At 41.4% G+C, this 22556-nt stretch overlaps 1 protein-coding gene across 4 annotated transcripts in view; it reads left to right on the top strand.

The window, feature by feature from the left end:
- cdh23 (cadherin-related 23) overlaps positions 1 to 22556 on the top strand; it is a 221556-nt gene that overhangs the window by 5608 nt on the left and 193392 nt on the right. For all 4 annotated transcript variants that reach the window (XR_004569981.1, XM_034226090.1, XM_034226097.1 and 1 more), the window contains exons 2-3: positions 6248 to 6341; positions 22078 to 22152. Coding sequence is in view for 3 of the 4 variants with exons in the window: in XM_034226090.1 (XP_034081981.1) it covers positions 6257 to 6341; positions 22078 to 22152 (160 nt within the window). In the remaining variant the exon portion in view is untranslated. The remainder of the gene's footprint in view (positions 1 to 6247; positions 6342 to 22077; positions 22153 to 22556) is intronic.

The following is a 22556-nucleotide window of genomic DNA, read 5'->3' as shown; positions in this document are numbered from 1 at the left end:
ACTGAATGCCTTTTGTCTCAAACTTATTTTTGAAACTCCTCTGCCACTCATTTGCTTTAGAAAGTGGAACATTTGCTCTAGCAATTTCATAAATGACCCGAGCAGAGTGAACAGTTTACTCAGCATCAATGTGCCGTGTCAGTTTGATTTGCATTGCATTCTTGTCATGTGAGTGAGGTTTGCTGACTAAGGCTTTCCGCGAGTCATGTTATGTTGGAGATGAAGAGATCAGGAGGGCGGGAAGAAAGACATTACTCCGCTCATCAGAACACCGCAGCCCCTCCCTCCTCCCTGATAAAGCCAAATGTCTGCTAATGTGTCTGTGATCACTCATACAGTCCTTGTGATCACTGTGCTAATGAGTGATGGCTTTTTGCCATTGATTTGCTGTGATAATCCACATTTGGCCGCCGGCAGAGGCCCACCACTCTCTCTGAGAAGGGTGCCTTTTGAGGTTAAGGCAAGTTAGACACAATTGCCATGTAATCAATAATATCGGGTGCTATAAGCCTGGAGATACAGCCATGTGGGCAGGCAGCCTCTCAGGAGAGGACCACAACTCATTAAATAGACCTGGATCTCAGCCACCCTACGTTTTGCCCAGTGGAGCTGTGGATGTTCCTAACAGTCATTTTAAGGCTTTGCAATAGCCTGCCTTTACATTTTGATTCAGGGCTGAAGAATGTTTGCAATTATTAAAGGTGTAAAAATGTAATTCAAATGAATTGTCCCAAAATAGTTTGGAGTACAAATGCCTGCTTCATAGCTGAGAAAATAATGATTCATTAATCAGGGGTGGAAAGTCATTGTAACAAAAAAGCCTCTAAGGCCATAAAAGACCATCCTACGTATTTTATAGAAATATTATTTAATGATTAGTCATACTTATTTATTCGTCATTGGGTACAGAGTAATCGTCATCTTGGACCCACACTTAACATGACAACACAATAAATACATGGCCCACAGTAGACGTGTATTTGTTGTGTTGACATTTTACATCAGGACACAGGAGACATAATTATCTGCCAAAGCGTAGCAAAAAGAAAAACAGTTTGAAACGAGTACAGGATAGATATATAATTGGACAAGCCAGGATCTGTGGTTAATATAAAAAGGAAGAGACACAAGTCAATGTAGATGAGAACAAGAAGAGGAAAGGGAAAGACATAGATGATTAAAAAGAGTGAACAAATAATGGAAACGGACAGGAAAAGGCAAGCTTGGGGAGAGATGGAGACTATAAGATGTTGTTACGGGTGAGCAGAAGATGAGCAGTGACTCTGACAGAGGGAAGGATGAAAGTGAGGGATTGATAGATGGTGACAGAATAGCCAATGGAGTAGGACAGTGCTGCAGTCCAGCGCCCATCGAGAGACACATCCCTGCTTAGCCCTGTCCTCTGCACTTGAATTGTCCCATGCATAAGTGACTCATTGGAACTTTACGTTTAGCTGGGACTCAGCTCAATGTACAGCTGTGCTCTAATTACCAACTCACCTCCACCCATACTATCATTTAATGTTATACCTCTGTTTCGTACAAGATGCCTTTCCATCACCATCTCTTAATAGCACAGTCTATTATCTGAATGTAAGATTCTGAACCTGCTGTCACTCCAAAATTAATTAACAGGTCTTTTTATTTATGAACTAACACTAGACAGTAGTTTCTGAAGTATAACATGCTCACATTTAAAGTGTGTCTTTAATCATATGTTTGACTTTTCTTCCTGGAGTATATGGCAAATGTGTTTATAATTATACTAGTATTTTATCAACAGACTGGTTTAATTCTTGAGTGAGAAAGCCAGGGACACGTCCAGTACTCCTGGGGGGCCGAGCATGCCTTGATTACCATGCGCCATGTTCCCACTCTACTTCCATTAAATTGTTACTGAAGTGATTGCAGTGGTAGGCTCCTGTATGGTTAAATAATAGCCACCTAAAACATGTATGTAGAGAAGAAACGTATTACCATACAATTTTATTTTTATTTTAGGTGGTAAACCATAACAATAGCACAATTAGTAATATGTTAATTTTGAAGAGAAACAACACATTTACATACCAGACATTTAGAGGCTCTGTTCACCCAAGTCACAAAGAACTTGTACCATTTTACTATTCAGATAGTTTGATTCGCTGAGATTCTGACTTACAATATCTGCAGCAGTGATTTCTGCCACCATAGAACACAAATTGAGCTAAACATAACGTTGTTTGCGGTGCTCTTAATATTGAGAAATTACAGTAAAAAGTTATTCTGCAGTCTCCTTTTTAAACAGTGTCCTTCTGTTTCTATCCGGGATAATCCAAGAAACTGTAGAGATGTCCATTTTAACCTTCAAAACAAAATACATTTCCAAAAACAACAGCTGAACTACAGCAATGTGCAGTCCTGTAAAAATAGTTGCGGGCAATTTTCTAGTCATCAAGCGTCCAAAATACATTTCAGCAAGATCTATATTTTATCTGCAGAGGATATCTCAAATGTGGGCAAAACTGAATGCATGTGCATGGTAAAATACCCAGGGGTAAGTTAGAAAATCACTGTTATTTCGGTGAATGACCGTTACAGTTAGATCAAATGTTTTCTCTCCCAAAAGACAACTGTCAGCAGTTTTAAAATAAATGTTGTGGTCTGCAGGTGTGCAGAATGACAAATACTTATCAAAAGAGAGACCTAGATCACAATGAGTGAACCTGAGCGAACCCAATTTATATACATTACAGTTTATTCGTGTCAACAAAAAACTCATAGAATGCTTACCGCATTCATTCTGTAGTTTATTATAAAAATCCTTTAAGTTTGAAATGAACATCCTTAGCAAATGATTCCACAGGAAGCTGTGAAAGTAGTCCAGAGTCATCCACACATCCAGGTTACATACAGACAAAAGAAAGTGACCACCTGCCTCTCTAGAATAGTACAGTGCATGTGTAACTTTGTGGGGGGGCTTCCTTTGTGAGAATGTTTAATATTGAATTCTCCTTCATCCTGGTGACAGGAGAGTCAGATGCTGCTGTAGGAGAACTGCTTTTATTTTTCACGGCTGCCTCAACTCTCTGGAACCCAACGCGTCTGTCCTCACCAGTATTCATCTTCACCTATTCGTTGTCTCAGAAATGTCCTTTAGCATTATGAGGATGCTTTAGGTGTGTGAGGGAAGATGTGGTTGAGAGGGAGAGAGATATCTGTTGTGTGGCAGGTTCAGGCAGGGGCGAACTGGGACTAAAAATCAGCCCGGGCATCTCGACCGGCCCACTTCGGTACCACTAGTAAATTGTCAACGGGGGGTGCTAGTGACTTATCCGACTGGCCCACATCGTCCGACCGGCCCACTTCGGTACCGGCCCATCGGGATTCGTCCCGAACGTCCCGATGGCCAGTCCGCCACTGGGTTCAGACATTGTCACCAATATCAATTTGAGGCATCAGATTGTACCAGATATTAATGGTTTTGATGTTGTTTTCTTTCAGTGTGTAGGGATTTATATTCCAAAAGAAAATCAGTAGAGCATGGCCTGATTCTATTTAGAAAAGCAATTAAGATCATCAACTTTTGTTTTCATCCAACAAAGGGGATCTATGGGGGAAAAAAGGAGATTCAAAGAGCTTTTTTATCTTCTCTCTACAATATATTCTTTCTGTGGGGAGAGCTTTAAAATGGGCTTTATTGATTGTCCTCATCCAGACTGATCAACCCTAACCGAGCATCAACGAGGAACACTGAGATTTCGCAATTAGGTCTTGTCGCTTTCTTTGTCGTAGTCATTGGGGTGGATTAACTTTTGTCGGTGTGTTCAGTTTTTTAAATGCTCCAGGGCTTCCAAGTCATGCTTCCCTCTGGTGTGTTGTTCATAACAAACGGTAGGAAATTATAGGATAGGTAAATACATTATTTTTTTGTCCTAGAAAATATACAATGTTAAGAAATGTCATATTTTTAAGCTGTTGTCGTCAGCTTTCTGTCCGAGCTTCCTACTGAACCAAGATAATTCTCTACACTAGAGGACCACGACTGTATTGGAGAGGACAATGAGGGAAGAAAGGGTGTGGGAGGGGAGACAAGGTCTTCTGGGGTTGGCAAGAGAAGTGAATGCAAGTACATAAGCAAAGACTGAAGGGAAAAGGAAATAAGGAAAGAATGAAACATAAAAAGGGCACGCAGGTTGCATTGTTAGAAAGTAAACTGCAATAATGCTGAGGAAGCAGGAATCCAAATGAAAACAATTGTGCCATTTCAAAATGACACACAGGTAATAAAAGCACACTCACACATATAAATATGTTTACATACAATAAGCAATGGTAGCCTATTTACCTTGCGTCTCTTTCTCACTCACCTGTACATTTTTAGCTACTTTGTCTGAATTGAATACACCACTCTAAATGGCACAGCAAGCAGCAACACAAAGCAGCGTGTGTATTGTATTTTATTGCATTTCGAACTGGTTAATGTTTTTATTTAGCCATCGGATTCCTGAAGGACTAAAAGCTCCCCTAGGGTTTGGGGAGTAGCAAATTTAGAAAGATAACCCTTCACAATTAAATCGTCTTTCGGTGAGTTTGCCGACCAGTGAGGCCTTGCAGGGACAAGTGATGACGGTGTAAAAAGAGGGAACAAATGACAGGGACTGGAATTAAGGGTAAATGGTGAGGGCTTAAATATTGCCTTAACATTAGCAGAGGATTTCTAAATTCATTCATGTTCTGGTTTATTGTTTGGAGTCGTGTTCAATTTTGACCTTTCGAGCCTTTTCTACTTGTTATTGCACAAGACATTTTTCTGTTGATTATGCCCCTATGTCCGCGTCCTACTGTCTGTCAAATGGTCTATAATGTGATATTTAAAAATAAAATAAAAAAACCTTGAGGGAATTTCTTTAGATTTTGCATCCATTTGGGTCATAAAAGAACTGATTCGAATTTGGTGTTTGCAGGTCAAGGTGACTGACCTCACAGATATGTTTTGGCCTTTATCCAATACTTCATATGCTAATCATGAGAACATTTCTAATAAATAGAGTAACATGAAAACGTCTACGGTCACCTTTTTCTGTGAAATCATGAAGAGATTGTGAACATATTTCACATTTGGTCGGATACGGAATTGGTGACACTCAAATTGGGTGCACACGTAGCCACTGTGGTGATTGTAAAGATCTTCTGTGTTCCCGGATCTAAGATGTGTTTGAAACATCAGCGCTCTAAAATCCAAAAATCGGCTTTATTGGACATAAGTAAAGAATTGTACTTTGAGTTGTCATTGGGTCTTTATTGGTCTTTATTTAATTAGACCATAAGGTACTTCTATGGACCAGGTTATTGTCACTGCACCATGTGACAAAGCTGATCATATGGATGATTACATCTTTCCAAAAATACACTTAAAGGATACCTTACCGATTTTCAACCACCTCTTTTTCTCTCACTTGCACTAATGAGAGAGGGGGGGCGCCATTCTGCTTTCCACACTGCAATGACACAGAGCTGGTTGGAAATTGGCAAAATATCCCTTTTAATTAAGTATTCTCTTCATGTAGCCAGTTGTTATGTCAGTGAAAGTATGTGTACTTTAAAACAGGAGTGCTGTGGCGGTGAATTGCCTTCATCAACACCTAGCAGATACTGTGGGTGTTTCTCAATGTCGAGGACGCTTCCTTGGTAGGACATGTCCCTCCGAGTCAGGTCCTTCAGAAGCGAGGTAAGAATCCTTCCTAGCCTCGGAAAACGAAGAATGGTGGAACAGACTAACAGGTGTGCAGGTGTGCGTCATTTCCGAGGCCCGCCTTAAATGGAGCGTGATTTCCACCAAAGATTTTGGAAATTGGTCCGTGCGCAAAGCATTGTGGGGATTTTAAGACCGCGGAGGATACACATGTGCAGCCTCGAAATTTCCCGCAACGAAGGACGCTGGCCTCGGTAGAATTCCAAACATCCTGGACATTGGAACAGTCCTTCGGCGGGACTCGATGACGTAGCATACTTGAAATAGTGGCTCTGGAGCAGCCTTCCTCGACATTGAGAAACACCCACAGCACCTGTTGAAGCATGGCGTGCAGCAAATCCTTTTTCTGTCTCCTAATTACACTAATCACCTCTCCCACTCACTTGCATGGTACATGTCATCTAACATTAAGGAGCAGTCTTTAAACATCATGAGGCTGGAATGAAAAGGCTATGTGGATAATCAGCCAACCATATAATTGTGACGCGACTGTATTCTGTGTTTGTGTTGCAGGTGCAGGTGATGTCGTGGAGTGTGGGTTTAGGCGGCAGGATGACAATTCCCAAGCTCCTCCTTCCCTTCTTCATTCTTCACTCTTTCTGTGAAGGTGGGTTCTTTTGAATTATGTTCAAATCCACAATAACTCAGTTATTTATTCCATGACCATCATTTCCTTTTATGGTGAATACTTTTTATGAAATGTACGCTAGTGTAGCTTCTTTGCGACAACAATCTGACAAAAGGTTTTACTATTTTTTTCAAAATACTCCACTGTGTGAATTTATTTATGCAGAATGTTTCAAGTCAGCTAACCTTTCCCGAATTGAGGTTTAAAAATATCACTGTACAATCCACGTCAAATAAATCTACCTCTGTTAGTCAAATACAAGCTTTTAAATCAGTATAATCTTAAACATGTCTCTATCAATGACTTGGTAAAATATAAAAACTGCCATAAAGAAAAGTGAACATTTGAAAGCCCACTTCCTTCTCTGTTGTTCATTATTAACTGCCTGCAAGGATTTTCTGTCGCTTACGTTCTACACATGATTGTATTCCCTTACTTCTTTCTCAACTTGTACATGGACTATTTTATTCTTTCACATGTTATCACTGTCATTACATCACTCTTTCCTCCCACCACCCCACCCTCCTGTCTGTCTTGCATAATGTCTTGAATTATTGTTCAGCCTTAGAACTCTTTTTGAAATATTTGCCTCCTTGCTGAGTTTGTTACTGTGAGGGATAGAGAGATACACAGATATAAAGAGAGAGCTTCTATGTAGTGGAAAGTCACGATAACTGTCTCTCAGTGATACGCCTCCAATCACACACAGCGCTGTAGCAGCGGGGAAAGTTATTAAGTGAATGCCACAACCACTTTCCATCAAGCACAATGAGTTTATCAAGTCCTCCAGCCCCTCGCCTCTCACTCTAACCTCTTACCTTTTGTTTGCTCTCGATGTTATCGCTTTCTTCCTCTCTGCTCTTTCAGCCTCCCTCTCCCTTCCTTTCTCTAACTATCCCATTAGCACACTGACCCTGCACTCCTCCTTGAGCATCACTTCACTGATCAACCAAATTAGATTGATGATCATTACTGTGATTTTCTTTTTGGTTGTAATTTATCTGCATTCCATTATCCCAGCCCGACGCTGTGCAGTAATTAAAGGACAGGTATGTACGGGGGCTTGTCAATCAATCAATCAATCAATCAATCAATCAATCAATCAATCAATCAATCAATCAATCAATCAATGTTTATTTATATAGCCCAATATCACAAATGTTACATTTGTCTCAGTGGACTTCACAGGTTGTACAGAATATCAGTATGAAAATACGACACCCTCTGTCCTTAGACCCTCACATCGTACAAGGAAAAACTTCCAGAGAAAAACCCACAGTTTAAAGGGGAAAATGGGAGAAACCTCAGGGAGAGCAACAGAGGAGGGATCCCTCTCCCAGGACGGACAGACGTGCAATAGATGCCGTATGTAAATCGAAAAGATAATACATTTGCAACATAGGTAGTCCAAATGTTTGGAAATGCATGTGTCTATAATAAGAAGAGAAATCCAGGAGGATGTCAACAATCCTGTGGGAGCCATCAGGGAAGTAGTATGATGAGAGTCAGGCAGGACCACAGTGAAGTCGACACAAAGTCCAGGACTCAAATCCAGAACTCAGGATAGAGGATCCAGGACACAGGATCCAGGACTCCGGATCGAGGACTCAGGATGCAGGTTCCAGGACACATGATTCAGGATCCAGGACACAGGACCGCAGCAACAGGATCAGCCACGACTCAGGATCCCGGCATAGATAGACACCAAAAAGAAATTTGGGGGAAGCTGGGTTATTCTGAACATGAGAGTACACAGGTACAGACAGACAGAAGGAAGAAGTAAGGTGTCCTCCGACAGTCTAAGCCTATAGCAGCAAAACTAACGTGTCTACGTACAAGGACTCCCTTAGGATAGGTTGAGGGAAAAGGGTAGCAAGTAAGAAGTAAGGAACAGAGGTGGAGAGGCACAACTTGTCTACGTACATGCACAACCAACAACCGTGCATTCTTGGAACGCAATGCCCTAGTTGGACAGTAGGATATAATGAGTTATTTAAGGTAAGATGGCGCCTGCCCATTAAGGGCTTTGTAGGCGAGAATCATTTTAAATTCTATCCTGTGTTCTATAGGGAGCCAGTGTAAGGCAGCCAAAATTGGAGTAATGTGGTCCCTTTTCCGAACTCTGGTCAGTACACGTGCTGCAGCATTTTGAATCAACTGAAGCGAGCGACTTAACTGACTTTTTGGCACACCCTGATAATAAAGAGTTACAATAATCCAGCCTTGAAGTAACAAATGCATGGACTAGTTTCTCTACATCGTTTTGAGGCAAGATATGCCTGATTTTTGCAATGTTACGTAGATGAAAGAAGGCGGTCCTTGAGATTGATTTTATGTGGGCGTTAAAAGATCAATCCTAGGGGTGTAACGGTATCCGTATTCGTCCCGTACCGTCACGGTACGCCTTTTTTTTTACGAGTGGGAAAAAAGTCTGTCATTCAGGGCAGTATCCACTACACTATTTATAATCCAGGGGGCGGTATTCCGCCTAAAAGCTGTTTGCCAGCCGCCCTTAAACAACAAATGAAGAACAAGAAGAAACACAACAACAAAACGAACAAAATACAAGAAGAAGAAAAGTTAGTATGGCGATTTCAGATAACACACAGGAGCTAGAACCCACCTGCTTCTTTTAAATCAGCTGTGTGGGAACATTTCGGGTTCCCTGTGGACTACAATAACGATGAGGTGTGCGAGTGGTGGATCGGACGAGTGGTGGATCGGACGAGGACGGTGTGTCGCCGTTGTTCTACAGTGGTGCGGTATGCTAATGGTAACACACGCCAAACATGCTAAATCATATCAGAAGGCATCACCCAGATTTGCCAATCACCGGAGCCCGGCAAAAGACAACAGCAGTTCAACAGTTTATCCCCGCTGTTTTTAAGAAGCCAATAGACATGAGAGCCGAGAGACCAAAATAAATAACGGAAGCTTTTGGCATATGTTTTTCAACGACTTTGCGCTCTTGAAACACTTTCTTATTATTTATGATGTCATATTTTCAAGACATTCTTTTTAGTTTTACAGCTTGATGAAACCTTTTTGTTTGACATCAGCCATTATAGATAATATGGCCATCTGAGTACACTGTGTATGGTTTGTTTTTAACTGTTTAATACAGTTAATTATTCAAAATGTCAGAGTTCTTTATTTTTAAACTGAAACTTGCACTACTGTTCAAACATAAATAACAACAAACCTGGAATTATGCATTTGGGACTTTTTTTTTAGCTTTTTCTTGTTGTACCGAACCGTACCGAACCGTGACCTCCAAACCGAGGTACGATCTGAACCGTGACTTCTGTGAACCGTTACACCCCTAATAAATCCTGATCAAATATAACACCAAGATTCCTTACAGTCTCACTGGTGGCCAAATTAATGTCATCCATAGTTAATATATCTTTAGATAGTTTCGTAGATTATTTGGGCCGAGTACAATAACTTAAGTTTTGGCCGTGTTTAACATAAACATTTTTAAAGCCATCCACGTCCTTGAGGCAGTCTTGCATTTTATTTAGATGATTGGATTCTTCAGGCTTGATGGATAAATATAGTTGAGTATCATCTGCATAACAATGGAAATCTACTAGGGCTGCACGGTATTGAAAAAAACTGACATCGCGATTTTTTCGCGATGTCAAACGAGAAAGAAAAAACGCGGCTGAATCGGTTAATCCATAGGTTTTTAACGTCTCTGTATAAACAAATGATTTAATTTATAATCCATAATTCCATTTTTATGTAAATATCGCAGAGCAAAAATGAGCTGCTAATGGTAGCCACCAGAGTGGCTGCTGCTTCCGGTCTTGGCTATGCGGAAGTCTCACACACACACATTACCAAATAAGGACTGTGTGATTTCCCCTCGATTCCATTGGCTCTGACGGTCAGAAAGAGATGTCACATGTCAAAATCCAGCAAGGTGGGCCAGAGATATGGAAAATCCACCCAAATGGCCCCAAAAGAGGGTTTCTTTGGTGCTAAATCTGTCTAAAAAGGTCAAATATCACTTGTTTTGCATCAATCTTGATACAGAATGATTGTGATTGGTGGTTTGCTGTGCATGCAGGGGAAGTTCTACACACACCAACTAGGGGTGTAACGGTACACGTACCCGTACCGAAATTATTCGGTACGGGCCCTTCGGTTCGGTACAGGTGTGTACCGAAGTGTACCGAACGAATATAACGTTAAACGTAAAAAATTGAGAACGTGAACAACTTTTTGGAAGTAATCTCAGGTGCTGCGTCGCAGCATTCAGAGTAATTTGGTCACATTGGGTTCAACGCGTCATAGAGCGAGCAAGTCATTTCATTGGATGAGAGGCATACTATGAGAGCTGGTCAGAGGGATGCGTTCAAATGTAGTCAGTAATTTGAGGAACTATCGAAAATTAATGGCGAACGCAGATAAAGTTGAGCTCGAAAATCCTCCAGCATCATTGAAGTCTCCGGTTTGGGAACATTTTGGTTTCGCAGTTACGTACAAGGATGAAGGACAAAGACAGGTGGACCGAACCAAAGCTGTTTGTCGGCATTGTTCAACTAAAATTAGTTACGCGGCTGGCAATACATCAAACTTGCACACTCTTGAAAAGGCATCACCCGAACGTGAATATCACCGGTACCAAAAGAAAAAAGACTGAAGTGCAAACCCAACTCCCGCTAGCATTTAAGCCTCCACCACTCGCAGAGAGTTCAGACCGAGCCAAAGCTATTACAAACGCCAACTATCCTTATGTTGCAATGTTAGCAAAGCGCTACCTGGCTGTATCTGCTACCTCTGTCCCTAGCGAGAGGGTGTTCTCCACAGCAGGAGACATTGTTAGTGCCAGCAGATCTGCCCTTTCGGCAAGCAATGTGGACAAGTTCATTTTTCTTTAAAAAAACATGAAAATACAATGACAAGCAAGTCATAATGTCAAACTGGCTGCTTAGGTGCAGTACAGTACAGTTCAAATACAGATTATTTCAGTTCATCGAAAAGCTGCACCTTAATGTTTATTTTATTATATTTTGTATTTATTTGAGTGAATATTCACAGTTTAATAATAATTAAAAACCCAAAACTAATAGTTTATGTTTTGTGAGTACTAGTAGCCTACAGTAAAGTTCAAATACAGATTATTTCAGTTCATCGAAATGCTGCACCTTAATGTTTATTTTATTATATTTTGTATTTATTTGAGTGAATACATTATTCACAGTTTAATAATAATAAAAAATATATATATATATATGTTTTGTTCTGTGAAAAAAAATTCTGCTGTACCGAAAACGTACCGAACCGAACCGTGACCAAAAAACCGAGGTACGTACCGAACCGAAATGTTTGTGAACCGTTACACCCCTAACACCAACACATTAACAAATAAGGAGTGAGAGTGACGCGTAGCCAAAACCGGAAGCTGCATACACTCTGGTAGCTACCATTAGCAGCTAACTTTTGTGCTCCGATTTTTACATACAAATGGAATTATGGATTATAAACAATTGCTTCAAAGCCACAGATACATTATCAACCTATGGATCAACCGATTCAGCCACGTTTTTTCTTTCTCGTTTTAATGCCATTGAACACGTCTTTTGATCAGATTGACAGCTACGGTGAGACGATCTCCCGTAAAAGCTCCGTAAAAGGTACGTGTTGTGATGTCTGTGTTTGCTTCCCCTGTTGCGAGATCGGATCGCTTAGATAGATACTATACTTAAATAATCTGTGGAGTCTCAGCTTTAATCGGATATATTGTATGTGCAGTTTCGATAAGTAATAAGGGTATCTTTATTTTGAATTCTGTGCTAAAGTGCGTTAGCATTTTTAAAAAAATGAATAAAACCGCACGTCCCTGCGGTGTGAATACCGCGCATGCGCATACCGCGGTTATCGCCATGACACGGTATATCGTTCAGCCCTAAAATGTACAGAATGATTCCTTATAATATTGCCTAACGGAAGCATATATAATGTAAACAAAATAGGTCCAATCACTGAGCCCTGTGGCACTCCATGGCTCATTTTGGTTTGCATGGAAGATTAATCGTTGACACACACAAACTGAGACTGTTCAGATAGATAGGACCTAAACCAGCCTAAAGCAGTTCCCTTTATGCCAACTAAGTGCTCTAGTCTTTGCAATAGGATATCATGGTCGATAGTATAAAATGCAGCACTGAGATCGAGCAAGACAAGAATAGAGACAAGTCCTATGTCTGAGGCTATGAGAAGGTCATTTGCGACTTTAACCAGAGCTGTATCTGTGCTATGATGTGTTCTAAAGCCAGACTGAACATTTTCAAATAAATCATTGTTTTTTAAGTAATCATACAACTATTTTGCGACTGCTTTTTCAAGTGTTTTTGAGAGGAACGGAAGATTAGAAATAGGTCTATAATTGGCTAAAACCTCTGGATCGAGGTTGTGCTTTTTAAGAAGAGGTTTTATCACATCTACTTTAAATGATTGTGGAACATAGCCTGATAATAAAGACATATTCATAATTAGGGATGCACGATATTGGTTTTTTGAAACCGATACCGATAACTTCCTGCTTCTCAAGACCGATACCGATAACCGATAATAATATAATATATATATATATTAAATGTACCTGTAGTTTTTGCACACCTGGTGGTAAAAAAAAGACTAGTAGTGAGCAAATGACATGAGCATTACTACTATGAACAAAACAAAGCCAAGAACAGTTTTGACTCTTCAAAGTGACCATATTTATTTTCCCAAACAAATCTGGCAAACTTCTTGCCTTTTTTAAAAGCCTCGTCGATAGGTAAAAGCCCCGGTGCCTTTGCAGCTGGCTTTGGATTCGGCGCTAGTTTAGCAGCGCAGGCGTCTTCGTACGCTTTTAACACACCATCGTAGCGATGGCGATGTTTCAGGTGACTAATCAGGTTGGAAGTATTATAGCTCGTTGCCTTTTTCCCTCCTCGTGGAACTTCTGCATTGCATTTGTTAATACAAATAGCAAGCGAACTATCTAACTCAAAACTTTGAAATAGTCCCATACTACCGACGACATGTTTGTTTACTGTCCTGGTTTCACGGCCGCACACCATTTACGTCACAACTCACGTCACAGTCATGAGTTAGGGAGCGCTGGATTTCTGAAAAACTCCCCTCTTCCTAAACCACTAATACCACAGTACTGGCAAAACGGGAGGAGCCGAGTAAAAAACAAGCGCCCCTCATCCCAATCCACCCACACCGCAGTATTTTTTTCTTTTTTTTTACCCAAAAAATATATTGTATATTATCGGGGCTATTAATACTTTTATCGGGTTTATCAGGATGACGTCATAATTCCTAATATCGGACCGATAATTATCGGCCCGATAATTATCGTGCACCACTATTCATAATATTTAATAAACATGTGTTAATTAATGGAAAAACTTCCTTTAACAGCTTAGTTGGAATTGGGTCTAAGATACACGTTGATGGTTTAGAAGAAAGAATCATTGAATTCAATTGTTCAAGGTTTATGGCTGGAAAGCATTCTAATTTACTGTCTAGTGTAATATTAGAACTTACGTTTCCGGGAGCTGTTGATAACACTATACTGGTCAAAGGCAAGAGTTCATTTTTCTTTTTAAATAAGTTTCCTCCCTTACATGCTATCGAGTTAAGTATTGATGGAATCTCTTCCTTAAATTTGGCTATAGCACTAACGGATAGGTTTCTGCTGCAGGAACCTTTGACTAATGGTTTGTAGTCTAGTAACAGTACTTCAGAAGTTACCAAAAAATGGTCGGAAAAAGCAGCATTATGCGGTTCGACTAATAGTTGCTCAATTTCAATACCATAAGTCAGAACAAGGTCGAGAGTGTGATTATAACAGTGGTTTGGTTTATTTACACTCTGACGGAAACCAATATAATCTAATATAGAGTTAAATGCAATAGTAAGGCTATTTTTATCATCGTCAACATGAATATTAAAGTCACCTACGATAATTACTTTATTTGTTTTAAGTACCAAAGTTGATAAAAACTCAGAGAATTCTGATACAAATTCTGAACAAGGACCTGGTGTACGGTACACTGTAACAAATAAGATTGGCTGCAATATGACTATTGATATGGCTGGGTGGAGTGGTCTTCATGTCTCAACCAAGTTTCAGTGAGATAGCATATATCAATATTATAATCTGATATTAAATCATTTACCAATATTGCTTTAGATGCTAGAGATCTTATGTTTAAGAGTCCACATTTAATCTTCCTGTTTTGTTGCATTGTAGTAGTTGTTACATTTACTTTTATTAGGTTATTATGTATGACACCTCTATTAGGTTTTACTTTAAATTGTCCTTGGGCAGTAGTCGTCGACGCGTCGACTTCAAAATATCGTCGACGACATATTTCCGCGTCGACGCGTCGCTACACACACGTGGGTCACCCAAAGCAACAAGCAGTTCGCAATCGCACTTCAAACACAATGGAGACTGAAACGGCTACCACCTCCTCCTCACAGGATTGCGCACAAAGCCCCCAAACGAAAACGTCTCGCCCTAGGTCTTCAAAAGCCTGGGAATATTTTAAAGTTAGTCCAAAACGCAAAGATATTTATATATTTATATCTCACTGAGACTGCTGCATAGCCTAGCAGAAGCAGCAGCTAGCTGTGGTGGCTACCATTAGCAGCTAGCATTTGCTCTCCGATTTTTACATAAAATGGAATTATGGATTATAAATTCAATCATTTTTGTATACATAGACGTTAAAAACCTATGGATTAACCGATTCAGCCGCATTTTTTCTCATTTTATTGCCATTGAACACGTCTTTTGATCAGATTACAGTGGTGAGACGATCTCCCGAGAAGCTCTGTGAAGGTACGTGTTGTGATGACTGTATTTGCTTCCCCTGTCGCGAGTCCGGATCACTCAGTGATGATACTATATACCTACATAATCTGTGGAGTCTCAGCTTTAATCGGATATATTGTATGTGCAGCTACGATAAGTAATAAGGGTATTTTTATCTTGAGTTCTGTGCCAATGTCCGTTAGCATTTTTCGCTCAGGGGTCATTTAGATGCTTCTTATGAGACTTGTGTTTTGTTGTGGTAAACATGGTTTGTATCGTCAGTTAGCTGAGATTATTTCCGTTAATCTGGTATAACACATTAATAGGTTCTTAAATATTAAGATCCCCTGAGACTAGGGATGGGTATCGTTTGAAATTTATCGATTCCGATTCCGATTCTGGTTCTGCTTATCAATTCCGGTTCTTATCGATTCCCCGTTTCGATTCCAAAATTGTAAAAGAAAGAGGTCAAACGTTTAGATAACAAAAATATCTTTATTCTTTTCAGCTTTAACTGAAATTGTTACAAATAAAAAATATACATGCAATACAAATGTATTGCACAATAGCTGTGCTTTATTTTAACTGAGCTATGCCTGTGGCAAGCTATTAACACTGTGCCCAATTGTCTTTTTATTTTTTAGTGTAGTGGAGCCTCACTTCAGAGCGTTTACCGCGACCCATCTTTGGTGTTATGAAGTGACTGAGCTCGTGAACTGTCTACGGGAGGGCGGGGGGAGCCTCGCTGCGGGGCAACTGTGGACCTCTGTCGCCTGTCAGCGCAACTTACATGATGCCGTTTAAAAAAATTAAGGGCGGTGCCGGCCATCAGTGTACCGAGCCGGCCGTCAACGGCCCGCTGACGACCGGCCGTTCTGTGATTCTCCAGGTCCGCCCTGTATTCCACCGGGTCGCCGCGGTACAGACGGACCCGCTGGAATACAGGGTCTACCGCGTTTAGGAACCGTTAAGCAGAACCGAAAAGGTGTATTTTGTACGGGTACCCGGTACCCGGCATTTTCTTATCGGTTCTCATCTGGAACCGAGTTTCGGTTCCCAACCCTACCTGAGACACAGTATCGTGAACATTTCTTTTTTTACATTACGTTTTTTTTACATTACGTTTTTTATGAATTGAACAACAGAAAAATAATCGTTAGATTAGTCGACTAATCGATCAAATAATCGCCCGATTAATCGTTTTCAAAATAATCGTTTCCCCCCAGCACTATTGGGCAGACACACGCAACGTTAATATTGGGTATTTTATTGGGTTTGGGATTCCTATGGATGACTGCCTAGGAGAGAGGGCAGAGAAGCGTGTAAGACTGCGACTCCGCCTCCTGGTCTCAACTCCACTTTGTCATGGATTACGTCCACAAAGCCCTGAAATGTTTGCCGAAATGAGATCTGCACCTTCCAGAGTAGGATGAATGCCGTCTCTCTTAATCAGACCAGGTTTTCCCCAGAAGGCTGTCCAATTATTTACGATGCCCACATCGTTTGCTGGGCACCACCAAGACAACCAGCGCTGAAATGATGATATGCGGCTATACATGTCGTTATTGATCAGATTGGGGAGGGGACCAGAGAAAATTACGGTGTCCGACATTGTTTAGCATCTACACACCAACGCCACATTAACTTTGGCGCATTCTGATTGGCGTAAACAAACATCATTACCACCGACATGAATGACAATCCTACTGTATTTACGTTTATTCTTAGCCAGCAGTTTAAGATGCGCCTCAACGTCACCTCCGGCCCCCGGTATGCATGTGACTGTGGAGGCATCGGTCTCTAAATTCACGTATCTCAGAATAGAGCTACCAATAACCAGAGTTGGCTTCTCAGCGGGTGTCTCACGTTATGCCCCTTCTGAACAGTCTGTTCAGGAGTTGCCGGGGGGCGGCTGGTAAGAGCTACCTCTTGCCGGTCCGCACCGACTAACATGGGCTTTACTGTAGCTGAGTTACTTTCCAAAATGCGGAGCCGGGCTTCTATGGCTATGATTCCCGCCTCCAACCTAGAAACTGTACTACATTTAACACATGTAGGCCTATCGGTACAAGTAAAGGAGGTAGGGAAGTAACCAAACATGAGACAGATAGAGCAGGAAATAGCACCCGAGGGTGGGGAAAGAGCCATGGCTGGCTATCAAGCTAAAGTAGCTACCGTTAGCAAACCCGAAAGGAGTGTAAGCAACTGTGATTGCCAACCGTCCCTTATTAGCCGAGACGCCCCGTATTAGCCGGGACGCCCCGTACTAGCCGGGATGCCCCGTATTTGAGCCAAAAGGGGCGTGTCCCGTACGGGACTTTGTTTGTCCCGGACTCCCGTGTAAAGGGAAAAATCAAAAATATTTTTCTGTTTGCGCGCAATGCAGTGTGTCTGGCTGCGTGTTTGTGTGCTGTAGGCGAAGGGCGCTAGGACCGCTTAGATGACAGGGCAGGCACAATGCTTGCATGTGTGTGTGTGTGTGTGTGTGTGTGTGTGTGTGTGTGTGTGTGTGTGTGTGAAAGAGAGTCAGTCAGCTGATTGATGGGAAAATGCTGGGAAAATGGTTGGTTGAAGGATAACATTAAGTCTAATAATGATGTACTGTGCATGTTCACATCATGTATACTTTGCATTACTTAATACCATTTTTCAAATATTTTATTTTTTAACATGTTGGACAAAATAGCCAATTGTACATCGAGGTGCCCAGATGTCCCTAGTGCCCACCTATCCGATTTGAACATGCTGATGTACAATGTGATGTAGTAGCCTAATGCAGGTGTAAGACCATTGTGTGTTGTATTGTGTTATAGGTATGCATAGTTTTCTATGCATTTTGAGGGTTTTGGGGGGTTTGACCCCCAAAAACATTTTCGAACCCTAGGGGCTGGCTCCCCCAAAATAATTAAATAACATAACCCTAACCTAACCCGAACCCTAAAACCGAAATAAAGTAACAAAAAAAAGTAACTAAATCCGCCAGAAACATGCGGGGGATACATGCATGTGTCCCGTTTCTCCATTTCTGGAAGTTGGCAACCCTAGTGGAGTTGCAGTCGCTAAGAGAAGGAGAGTTGTGAGTGATTAAGCTGTAGTAACGTGTGATTACAACTTCAGGTAGCTGCCGTGATCAAGAATTGTAAAACGATCGATTAGGTTAAGATAATATAAGCTATCAGCAGCAGAACAGACGCACAGGATAGCCCTGAGGTGACAACAACAACTGGAAGTGACAACATGCTTACCGCAATAGTGAGGGTCCGTGTAGGAACACTATATCCTATCAAGCGCTCTCACTTCAAACAGACTGGCCTCCCCTTCTCTGGCTTCAGTGTCTCTGTGGTCTGCCGCTTGTAACCCCTCCCTCCCTCCCCACCACCCCCAATCCAGTGAAGCGCGCTCCATGTTCTTGGCACCCACTAACAGCCACACTGGCAGGCCAGAGATAAGCATCTTCTTCCGCACAGGCGGGCACATGACTGAAGGAAAAGCTCCCACTTGCAAGGCAGCGATCCTATCAAGCGCTCTCATTCAAACAGACTGGCCTCCCCTTCTCTGGCTTTAGTGTCTCTGTGGTCTGCCGCACAGCTCAGCTGATCAAAGACTGTCAGCTTTGTTCCCTGATCTTCCCAACAAAACAGCTTGTATCACACTGCCTCTGACACCACAGATCCATGTCCAACACGGCAGACTGTTACTCCTTCAACATCCTTCACAAATGTGCCGTTGTAATATTCTCTCATAAACATAGAAATCAATGCGAGTTCAATTCCATGTTGGTCTTAATATTCCATGTAAACACTTATTATGATTGAAAATACACCTTTTCTTGAGGTTTTTCTTTTATTACAGCAGCTTTTTTCACAGATTTATGAAAAGCTTACTTGTTTTTACCATGGTGTCAAAGTGTTTTCCCTGCAGGCATGAAGGACTATACCTACACACAGACTATGTAAACATTTTAATTCAAGTTAAAGCATCGACATACTAAGAAAACCTGACAGGAGTATAATGCTCCGAATGTAATTTGATGTTCTTTGCTTGCACAGGTTTATATCGGCTGTTAAGTGCCTTTCAAATTGGTGATCCGAAAATATATATTTTTTTTTAGGTAGAAATAAGATGCAGTGTATAAGATGTTAAGCTGAATTTTGCCAGAATATACAAGGGGGGGGGGGGGTTGTTTTGTTGGTTTGCTGTTCAAGATCACATATATGTACAGTATCTGTCCCTATCCTGATTGATTGATGCACTGCAGAGGGAACATAGAAACAGTCAAATATACTGTACATACAACAATTAATGGGTGTTACCAAACAAAAATATTAGGGATGCTCCGATCGGGTATTTTGGGGCTGATCGCCTGAATCAGTATCGGCCGATACCAATCGCCGATCCGATCGGGTGGGTGGGGGCTATGGGGATCTTCCATTTAAAGTGATGTTTAAAACTCAGTTAACGGGGCTCATTTTTATATTGCTTCAGTTTATAATCGTAACGGATCGAAAAGTTCAGATACATTTTTCAATACATGATGCACTTCCACAAACAACAACCAACATAATTATTACATTCAAATGAAGTACATTATTCAAGTTTACATTAACTTTGGATAATTACACGGGAGAAATGAGCGGAAGCGCTCTCTTTTCCTCTCTCCCCCTCTCTCTCTCCTGACAGCCCGTCAGTATCGTCTCATGCAGCTCGCTGATCCAGTAATGAGTGACCAGACAGTGAAGAATAAACATATTTATAACTAGTTTAGCTAGTTCCAGAGGTAGATAAAATAGCTAAGTGTGTTAGGTCTAACTCTTAGTGTGTGTTTTGCTCCGCTAACCAGTCCCTCACAGCGGGCGGAGCTGCAGGATTTCTGCTTCACACACGTTGCATACCGCTATTTTATTGTCTTTTTCGGACACCTTAAAATACTGCCAGACCGGTGAAGCTATTTTGGCGAGCTTGTTTTGCCAAATGGCAAAAACACCAATGGACCACAGGAGAAATAAACCAAGGTCGGTATTCTTATCAAAAAAGTTAAGCTGCCAAACTTACATTAGCAACTCCTGATCAGAGGTGTGTAAATCCAAGATATAAATATGTTTATATCGTTTCCTTAAAATGTTCCCATATATCATGCACTGTCTGGCAGTTTGCCCCTGCCAATCGTACAGTTTTTTGCACTGAATACATCAGCCTCCTGGAAGAGGGGGGGGGGGGGGGGCATGCGTTCCCTGGGAAGCAGTCAGGGGCGGACTGGGACTAAAATTCAGCCCTGGAAACAGACCCAGTCCGGCCACATGAAATGTCAAATGTTAGAAATCCGCTGTTTATTATTTAAAGTTTTATGTCCGATTCGCTCCTTTTTTCCTCTCTGTACACAGCTCCAGTTTGATCATTGGCCTGTCATCAGATTTCATTTTTAGTTGCTGCTGTAGCGGAAGTTTAGTACAATTATTTTTGATGAAATACTCAATCTCTACCCTCCATAATTGCACTTGCTTCAGTTGCTTGCTACTTTTTAAGGGCGGTGATGACAGTTACAGTATGAACTGAAGTTGATGCGATTTGATTGGATTGTGAGGCATGACGTGAGCCTCATCTGATTGGTCAATCCCTCAATTTTTTTTCACCAAGGGAAGCCAATTTCAGCTAGCCTCCTCTCACAACAGAGTGCAATCTACTGTTTCACCATAACATCTAGAGGGGCGCTGTTTCACTCTTTGTAAAATACTCAAAGAGAATGGGGGAGAGACGGGCCGGCAGAATAATTACCGAAACTAAACAAAGTGTTTTTATTTATTTATTAAAATTATAACTACAATCCTAAATTCAGGGGAAGCCTGGCATCCCTTGGCCTTCAGGAGAAAACGCCACTGAGTTCAAGGGATAATTCTCACCCACCTCTTGCTCTTACCCTGTACTTGTATGAGTTGAGCTGGTTCTTCCAGCAGCTCAACTCTGTCCCTCATCATGAACGCAGGAGGCTGGCTGTATATCTGAACTCGCGCCCTCATCATTCTCATCATCATCTTGCACTTGTTCTAAACTGCTGCTGATAGTGCTTGTAGCAGCGCTGCTGCCAAAAAGGTCTGTCAATTTGCCACATTTATATGCTTCGCCTGCGAGTGACTTCACCTTTTTTTCTCTGGCCTTCTCGGCCCCACCTTTTTCTTTTAGTTTTCTTTGATTTGTATCCATGTGTTTTCATTCTCCCTGTCTGCCGCGGCGTCTAATCCCTTCTCTTCGTGTGGCCGGTCTTTTTTCTTCTTCGTGTGTTATTATTTGACAGATAAGAACCACACAACTGCATTAGCGGCCGCTGTCGCCCTCTGTCGGCCGTCAGCGCAACTTAAATGATGACGTTAAACTATTTTTCTTTAAAGGGCCGGCCGGCCGTCAAGGGCCCTTGACGACCGGCCGTTCTGTGGTTCTCCAGATTCTACAGATGGCCAGTCCGCCCCTGGAAGCAGTATGGAAACTGTCTGTATGAAACAAAAGAACAAGGCTGTCTGCAGTGGCAGCAGCATCAGTGCATTTTTCAGTTTAAGTGTTCATTGGAGTAGAGTTTTTTTCTCCTATCCTTCCTAAAGATCACTTGACAAATGCTGCTAGAGTACACAGCTCTACTGTATCATATAACTCAAACTGCTGCTGCTGCTTCTGAGAATGTGAAAGAGCAAAACCAACATTTGTCAAAGCTCTCAGGATAGTAAGTAAGAGTAAGCTATCAGGCTATACTTTGAATCAATGGACATACATTTGACAAAGTAGAGATTATTTACATGAAAATCGAACTGTTTCACTTGAATATTATTATCAAAGCAATAACCTCAATTAATAGTCCTCGAACATCATTGTAATCACCATTCTTGCCTCTCTTTATCCCAGGCTCCAACCAGCCACCACGCTTCCTGAACTACTTCTTCTCGACCTACCTACTCATCTATGAAGATACGCCAGTCGGTGAGTCTCTATGGAGTGCCAGCATGTTGTATTTGCTGCACCTACCTTGTGTTCAAGGAAGTAAAGCTGTCTTTGTGGATTGCTTTGTTTACTGCACAGAAATGGTCTGTCCTTGTATCCCTCTTGAATATAAACTGAAAAAGTGAAAACAACAAGGAAAGAGAGATGTCTTAAAAAACAAACTGTGATGACAATGGATGTGTGTGTGTGTGTGTGTGTGTGTGTGTGTGTGTGTGTGTGTGTGTGTGTGTGTGTGTGTGTGTGTGTGTGTGTGATGAGAGTCTGGTCATCTGAGTGAATTCTTTATAAATATACAGCTGGTTTTTGATGTCTTGCTGCAAGAGTTTGTCATCTATGTCATCATAGAATTTGACATCTATTACTTTCATAAACTTGCTTACAGG

This window comes from Gymnodraco acuticeps, unplaced genomic scaffold, assembly GCF_902827175.1.
Source record: "Gymnodraco acuticeps unplaced genomic scaffold, fGymAcu1.1, whole genome shotgun sequence".
Taxonomy (NCBI): domain Eukaryota; kingdom Metazoa; phylum Chordata; class Actinopteri; order Perciformes; family Bathydraconidae; genus Gymnodraco; species Gymnodraco acuticeps.
This window is presented reverse-complemented; position numbering and strand designations above follow the sequence as displayed.